Raw genomic sequence first — 8,901 nt, forward strand, 5'->3', positions numbered from 1 at the left:
AGATGACAGAATGGAAAGACTAAAATTCAGATACGTTCAGAAAGTGAAATCAGTAAGGTAAACTGAATGAACTGAAGGATGGAGAGGGGGAAAATAGATAATTCTCAGCTTTCTGATTAAAAAATTGGGCAGATAATGGCAGATAGAGGTACTGCTTTTAAAGATAGGGAATTCTGGAGGAATATATTGGGGGTAAAAGATAAAGAAGTTGTTTTTTTATTATGAGTATATTTGCATTTGGGGTATGTGTAGGTCATTCAGGTAGAGATGTCCAGAATTCAGAAGGCTCTACATAGATAGAAGTAGACATGCTTTAAGGTAACTTTAGTCAAAATGCCCTGTGGCATCAAAATTTCTGTAGAGAAAGAGCAACAAATATAAAGCTCAGGAGACAGACCAAAGGTAGAGTTACAGTTTGGGGAGTCATCAATGTATAAAAAGATGATTGAAGTCATTGGAGCAAGCAAGATTGCCCAGAAAGAAAGCCTAGAGTGAGAAAAAAAGGCAAAGGACAAAACCTTCAGGAACACCAACATTTTAGGATCAGGAAGAGAAGGAAGAACTAACAAAGAGACAGAGATGGACTGATCAGAGGGAAACAAGGAGAATCCAAGGAGACAGCTGATACAACAATAAGGGAAGAAGGGTTCAAAGAAGGATGTGGTCCCAAAGTCAAATGCAACAAATGGGTCAAAGGTAGTAAACACTGCAAAGAGACCTTGGTAAAATTAGTGTTTGGGGAAAAAATGAAAGATGAAGTGATTCCCTTCTGTAGTTCCTGTCAGCCATGGTCTGGCTCTACAAAAAGATTTCCAAGCCCATTCCTATTTACTCACCAGAAATGCCTGAGGGATTTCATCATGCAGTTGCTATGAAGAAATTGCTTGTGAGAATTTCCTTAAAAGCCATATAAATACACTGCCTTCAGATATCAAGCAGGATGGAGACATAGGAAATGGCAACAGCCTTTTCATAAGTTTGAGCTGGCTCTTTGACCCTAGTGGAACACTCTCTTCTACAGAGTTCCCATGGCCATGCCAGCTTCATGCTTTCCTCCCAAGAACACAACCCTCACACCACAGTTTCAGCTGCCCCGAATACCAAAGTATACCTTCTTCCAAACTCTCCCAATGTAAAGTATTTTAAATACTTCAAACACAGTCAGCCCCCAAGGAATTATACCCAGTGTTTGTCTCACTAGGTGCTAGCCCATACATTCACATATTTAGCCCCCAATTCTATTCTTCTACATCCATAATATTTCCCCAGTGCTATGACCTTCACTTCTAACTACCAAAGACCCATATTCTCCTCCCCAAAGAGTCCACTCTCAATATTAGACATACCTGGCATGGGATACCTCATGGGATGCTACACATAATGAGAAGCATACAGGAATGAGCATGCTTAGAGCATCATCTTATGCCTTTTAACTCTGAAGAGACAATGTGATACAGTATAGTGTAAACCCTGACAGCTGGATTTTGTTTTTCTATTTTGTAATGCAAGTGCCCGACTTAAGCTTTGATTGCTGAGGCATGCACTTCAAAGAGGTATCCACTTCAAAGAGGCATCTACTTCAAAGATGGCTATCTCAAATAAATACACGGCCAGCCACAAGACTAGATAAAGAAAAGGAGATCTTGGCTGATTTCCATAACTGGCCATTTGGACTACTTTCTTTTTTTCTTTTCCCACACTTTAAATTCCTGCTTTTATGTTTTAAATTCACCAATTCGCTATCCTAGGCTCCCACCCTCAACTCCAATAAAAGCAGAACCCCAAGCCCGTGCACCCTCTCTACCTGTGACTTCTCTGTAGGGTCCCAGATATGCAGTGTAATTTACAGATCCTATAATTAATTAACCTTGATTTCTTCAGTTTCCTGATGGTTATTGCTGAAGGTCGTCTTGCAATCATAATAAGAACCTTAACAGCCAGTCCAAAAACAACATTGGTTATTGACAGGCTAAGACCAGCACAAAACATGCAATTAATGACATATTGTATTAAATTAGTTGTCAGGAGACCAAGTTCAGTGTTGGCTCTGGCACAGCTTTGTAAATTATCTTTGCACTATATAAATGTGAGATACCATAGCTGACATATCTGTATTATAAAGGAATATTAGGGATTTTCAGGGTGAATGAGTATGATTTAATGGCCTTGCCCTGTTCAGACCGTTGAAGATACTTAAAGGTAGATGCCCATCTGAATTGGAAGTAAGATATAGATAATTCAAAACAGTAACTAACAAAAGTTTATTCCACTTAACTTTGAAAAGCATATTAGGAAGGCAAATCTTCTTGAGAATAAAAAAAAAATCATAGAATGGATCTCAAATCACAAGTAATTATTTTCATTTTCTGAATTACTGTCAACAATTGAAATTTGGCTATATTGCATAAATTGCTTGATAATTCATTTACTATAATGTTGGAAATTGAGTTCCTATGACTCAAGTGTTATAACTTTCTTTTCTATTTGACTTTGAAAGGCTTTTTATGATTTCCAAGTGACAAATTTAATGTTTTATTTGAGATTTTAATTTTTATTTGGATAAATGAAATAAGAATTACTGAATAACTGATTATATTTTTTTTACTTCAACTGATTTAATTTCAATTTGCATTTTGCTATTCCCTAAAGTTGTAGTGTAGCATTTTTTTAGATGGAGGTAGATGGAAGCATAGCTTTGATATTAGACACACTTGAGTCACAACTTCTCACCAGACCTGTAACCTTGGGCAAGTGTCATGACTGCTAAGAACTTCACATCATCATCTGTAAAACAAAGAGAACAATACCTACCTTGCAATATTATTTGTGAAGGGTTAAAGGAAACAGTATGTAGAATTATCAGCACAGTGCTTGGCCCACTGTAGACACAATAATATTTGACAAGGGAGTCAAAAATACTCAATGGAGAAAAGATTGTCTCTTCAATAAATGGTGCTGGGAAAACTGGATAATAACATGTAAAAGAATGAAACATAACTCCTATCTACACCACTCACAAAAATTAACACCCAATGGATTAAAGACTTAAATGTAAGACCTGAAACCACAAAACTCCTAGAAGAAAACATAGGCAGAAAGCTCCCTAACATGGGTTGGCTATTTTTAGTATCAATAACCTTTATAGACTATAGTCATCTCTCCAAAATTATTAAAAGTATATTCTAGATAAGTAGAAATGATTGTAGATTTCATATGATCAAAGAGCTCCCCCTCAGTTAGGCAAAAATTGCTATATGTTGGATGTAGATCCACACTCCCTTAAACCAATTTTGAAATCAAAATCTTTTCTAAAGACCTAAAGTTTTTCGTATCTCGTTTGACAGCAAAATACGACCTGAACTCATTTGACAGTTAAATCCTGACCTGAACCACATGAGGTCTTTATTTATTTCACTTTATGTAAATTTTCCTGTTTCACTATAAAATTATTAACTTTTTATTATGAGGTGCTGCCTTAGTCCCTGTTGAGTGTTCTAGTTATATACAATATATGGTCTACATGACAATCTTAAAATCTAATAAACTCTGAATTTTGAAACACAACTGGCCCCAAGGTTTCTGATAAGATACTGTGGACCTGTAGTTGCTTTCTTGGTCTGGTACACTCAGGGTTTGTAAAAGGATAAAGATGGATGGAATGAAATGGTATCACAATTTTTTCAATTGCTCAGAATCCCAACAGAAGGCTGAAGAAGTTTGCCCCATGTACTCTATGCAGCTACGCTCTGGCCTTAAAATAGAAAAAAAGACCTGTTACTTTAGGAAAGAAACCACCAAAAGGCATTCACCAAGAACAGGTAAGGAGAAACTGCATTTCCTGATAATTTTTCAACATAATGATGGGCATCTATTTGCCTTCACTTACCACATCAAGATACATAATTTTTTTCCTCATCCAAATTCCTTCTGGAAAAGAGTAAGGATGATGAACTATTTTTTAGCCATTTTCAGAAGGGCATATAGAGTTTTTAATAGCATGGGAGAAATGGTTATGCTATAATATTAAGTGAAAATAGAGGATACAAAATTATAAATATATTTACAATATTTTTAAGTGTTTTTTTTCTTTCATTTAAAGGAAGTAAACTAAAATGAATAGTGGTTGCCTTTTGGGTGTTGATACCATGGGTGACTAGTTTTCTTTTGCCTGGACTCCAGTGGGTGTGCCCTATTGGGATATAAGTGTATAGGAGGTATTGATTCCTTCAGACCATGGGGTGACTGAAACCCTGGGGTCAGTCATCATTGTCAGCAAGCAGCCTCGACTGGAAATCCTCAAAGGAGAGATGGGAGAGGGGTTCTGCACAGAGTGAGGACTGACAGTCCAATCTTATTCCTACACCTGTCCTGCAGCTAAAAAGTACAAAGAGCAATGTCTGGTATTCGCTGCCTGTCAGGAGCTGGAACACATTGGACAGTCTGTGAAGAGCTTCACCTTCGATAAAACTAGGGTCCAGAAATATACTACAGCAACTGGTCTTCCAAGTATCAAAGGTAAGACTGGTCACAGGGGTGGTGTGAGGGTGAGGAGGGAGGTAAGACACGGACCTTGGAAGTGCCACTCCAGGAAGCAGCCCCAAGTCTACAATTTCATGTAAATATATCAGAAACTTCTGTCCATTTGTTGCTGATGTGCCCATGTAGTGGTATCCAAACTAAGTACAGGGTAGTTGCTCTAACAATGCATGTGCGTTCTATAGTTAGCATTCCATTATTATTTTGAAATGCTTGCTATGGATTGGAATTTCATATACATTATTCCTGTGAAAAATACATTATCCTTTGGGGAAAAAAACCACATTATCTCCCCAAACTTCAACATTTTGACAATGAAAGAAAAGGAAGAGCTATTATATTTTTTAAATATAATTTCAACTCAAGTATTTTAAATAGTTGTTAAAATGGTTTTAAATTATATCACATACTTGTGCAAATATTCAATATTTAATAGTCTTAATTTTTTATATATTATTTTCTTTAGCATAATTCTATACTATAAAGAAAATATGATTTTTTCCTCCAGGACCTATATATGTAGTCTCTAAATCTGCTCCAGTTTACCTCAGCATGCTGTAGAAATATTATCATTTTCTATGTGTGCTCGTATATTAAAAAAAAATTGAGAGTACTGCTTTAAGTGTCACTGTTATTTAGCCAGAAGACAGAATGAGGCTCACATCTGCATTCTCCAGGACTGTTGAAAGTCTCTGAGTAACTCCATGCTTTACAGATGGGTATTCACTTATCCATGTCTATCAAAATACAGTCCCTTCTTGCCCATAGTTCCCTAGATCATGTGGAGTCAGGAAGCAGAGGTTTCCTCAGGCAAAGTCTATAACTTTTCCAGCTTCCTTCTCCCCACTAAACCCTCCCATAAGCACACTAACATGGCCTACCATGGCCTTCATGCAGGATGCTAGCATCTTTAATCCCATTCAGGTGGCACACCTCAGCCTTTTAGCTACATTAAGCTTGGGACAGAGGCTTTCATCTATCCAACAGTGATGGACAAAGTGCAGCTCAAATTGCAGAAACAAACACAACCCATTGAGAAGGCTTTTTTTTAAATTTCTAAAATATTTTTCATGGAAACAAGGTTTTTGAATTCTTAATGACAAGATTTTTACTTGTTACAGAACATTCTGCTTCCCTGAGTACATACAATGATCAATCCATTACTTTTGTTTTCGAGGATGGAAATTATGAGATCTATGTTGATGACTTAGGAAAAGACCAAGAGAAAGGTAGAGTATTTCTTTTTGTCTTTAATGATATAATGATGACTAGTAAAGTAAAAAAAATAAATTTACCAAACCATAAACAATAGATTAACTCAGACATGGCAAATAGATTTCATGCTATGTGCTAACTCCAATGCATTAGCAGGGGATGCTTGAATATCACTATACTGAGTAGGATTCAGAAGCTTATTCAGGGGGCTTCCCTGGTGGCGCAGTGGTTAAGAATCTGCCTGCCAATGCAGGGGACATAGGTTCGAGCCCTGGTCCGGGAGGATCCCACATGCCACGGAGCAACTAAGCCCGTGTGCCACAACCACTGAGTCTGTGCTCTAGAGCCCGCGAGCCACAACTACTGAAGTCCATACGCCTAGAGCCCGTGCTCCGCAACAACAGAGGCCACCGCGATGAGAAGCCCGTGCACTGCAACGAAGGGTAGCCCCCGCTCGCCACAACTAGAGAAAAGTCCGTGCAGCAACAAAAGCCCAACGCAGCCAAAAATAAATAAATAAAATAAGTTAAAAAAAAAAAAAAGCTTATTCAGGATTCATCAGGGAAGAAGGATGATACTGAGAAGTGGTATCTGTTGTGAAATGTGGAAAGAGGTACCACATATATTTGCTATCGCTAAATTATCTACTAGGTCTTTCCAGCTTTATCAGTATCACTAAAACATAAACCCTAGTAAAAGAATATACCAATGCTATGAACAACATTTTAAATATTTTAATACCAACATTGTTGGAGAATTCCTCAGAATATATTTATACATTTTTAAGACCTTTCTCAAAACCACAGAAGTTTTGCTTTTATTGATATACAATAAAAGAAGAGGATGTTTTCCGATGTTATATATATGTTGAAACTGAACCATTTGATAAAATTGTATCTCACCAAAGGGATTTTATGCATTCTCTTTCAGACAAGGTGTTACTCCGTTACTATGATTCCCAATTCCCCTCAAGTGAAACAGGTAATTTCGAAAGCTGGGTAGATCTAGTGCTTGAATTCTTAAATTTAGGGTAAAGACAAATCCAAAAATGCTCCATGGGAAAGGAAAGCAGTCTCAGAAGGTTCTCTCCAACCCAAACTGATGGTAAAAATCTTGGATCTAAGATTCTAAAAGGATATACTCCATCTCATCCATTTTGCAGTTTAATAATTAGGATAAATGTTTGGCTACATTTAACAGAGATTCAGAATAATAGTGTCTTAAGTTATACAAAACTTTCTGTTTTAACCAGGGCTGGAATGGCAGTTCTGCTCAACAGGTTGCCCAGACCCAGCTCCTTTTCTCTTTGTGGCTCTGCCAACATCCACATGGTTCAAGATTCCTTGCCACCATGAAAATATCCATTCAGCAGGACAGAGGAAGACAGATGTATTATATGAGTTCTATTTCCCTTTAAGGATGCAACCTGGAAGTTGCACCTGACACTTCTATTCACCTTATGTTCCTCAGAACTTAGACATATTGCTACACTTAGCTACAAGAAGGCAGGGTGGGAAACATTCTATTATTACACAAAAAGAGGAGTTGGATATTGGGGGACAACCATCGGTGGCTTTCTATGCAGACAGGGAAGCTGACAACTAGAGAAATACCCATTAGAGTCACAATTCTACTATTATTCTAATAGTATATAAGAAAACTAACCTCTCTCCTAAGGGGACTTAGAATTACCCCTTACTGTCCAATGACTCTTTAGTTTCATCTGGGTACAAGTATTTCTAAGAGATGTGTTGTTGAATGAAGTAGTTATTTTATATGACACCTTGGACTCTTTTCCTGGGTGTTAAATTCATTTAAATTAAAATGAGTTACAATTCTTAACTTTATAATTTGCATTTTTTAATTGCAAGATGGTGGTGGTGATCATCGGAAGTTAATGGTAAACCTGAGCCCCACAAAAGACAAAGACTTCTTGCTGCATGCCAACAGTAAGGAGCATTCTGTGGAGGTAATAGAAATATGCACCCAACTGTCACGACTGACTCTACTCATCTGTGCAGATTTGGGTGTTTGGGGTACTTTGAAGAAGAAGTTTTGTTTGTGCTATTGTACATAAAACAAAATCAGTTATGATTAATAACTTGCTTCTGGAACATGGAAGGGAGTGAAATGGCATGTGTAGCCTTGCTACTGAAAGTTTGATCTCTGCCAGCAGTACAGCATTGCCTGGGAGCTTTATAGAAATGTAGACTTTCAGGCTCCCTCACAACTGAATCAAAATCAGCATTTTAACAAATCTCCAGGAGATTCATAGGTACATTAAAGTTTGAGAAGCACTGCTATATAGAATGACTCGAATCCTTTCTATTTGGCTGTAGGAACTACTATGTTCTTCCAGGAAGTACTTCCTTGTAAAATATGGTTTTCTTAGGCAATTGAAAAACTAATTTTATACTCTGAGACTGCTAAAGGGAGAGTCATAAACATTTCCATATGCCAAGATATATAGATAACATAATAATCTACATTTTAATCATAGGATTCACTGCATTGTCTTCTTCAGTTAGTAAATAGCAGTATTATATTGGTCATGATGAAGAATTATAAACATCTTGAGGAACAAACAAGCCAAAGTGGACACAAGGAAGAAAACATGAAAGTCTAATATAGAAGATAAATTACATAAATATAAAATATATAGAGCTAACTAATATAGCCATGCAAGGTATTAATACAAACTCTGGATGGTAATCAGCATCTCCCTTAACAAAACATTCTTAAGTATATATAATAGTGTTTGGCATATATAACTACTCAATAATAAGTGCTGACCCCTACTGAGCTTTATTATATACCAAGAAGTGTGCTAAAGGTTTTACAAGTACTATCTCATTTTATTCTCACAGTAACTCTCTTATGAAGTTATTGTATTGGCTAGGTTTGCTGTGTAACAAACCATCCCTAACACTTAATAACTTAAAATAATAATCATTTCTATCACTCATGTATCTGTGGGTAAGTTGGGGGTTGACCGATCTAGAAAACTGACTACACTAAAAAACTGAGGCTTGAAAGGTAAAGCAAAGTGTCCAGGTCTCAGAGATACTACATGGCAAAAGAGAAGTATGAATCCAGAAATACTGCATCCAGATCCAGTCATTCTAAGCCATCATGTCTCTCAAAATATAC

The 8,901-nt window shown here is 36.9% G+C and overlaps 1 protein-coding gene across 5 annotated transcripts in view; it reads left to right on the forward strand.

Annotated features, from left to right (window-relative positions):
• The window catches only part of IL33 (interleukin 33), an 86,086-nt gene that overhangs the window by 57,522 nt on the left and 19,663 nt on the right, over positions 1-8,901 (forward strand). For 4 of the 5 annotated variants that reach the window (XM_082471096.1, XM_082471094.1, XM_082471095.1 and 1 more), the window contains 5 exons: positions 3,693-3,818; positions 4,375-4,515; positions 5,658-5,765; positions 6,682-6,732; positions 7,623-7,720. In XM_082471096.1, the coding sequence (XP_082327222.1) occupies positions 3,693-3,818; positions 4,375-4,515; positions 5,658-5,765; positions 6,682-6,732; positions 7,623-7,720 (524 nt within the window). The remainder of the gene's footprint in view (positions 1-3,692; positions 3,819-4,374; positions 4,516-5,657; positions 5,766-6,681; positions 6,733-7,622; positions 7,721-8,901) is intronic. The other variant, XM_082471097.1, reaches the window with a different exon arrangement.

This window comes from Balaenoptera physalus (genome assembly GCF_965194825.1).
Source record: "Balaenoptera physalus genome assembly, chromosome: 7".
NCBI lineage: Eukaryota > Metazoa > Chordata > Mammalia > Artiodactyla > Balaenopteridae > Balaenoptera > Balaenoptera physalus.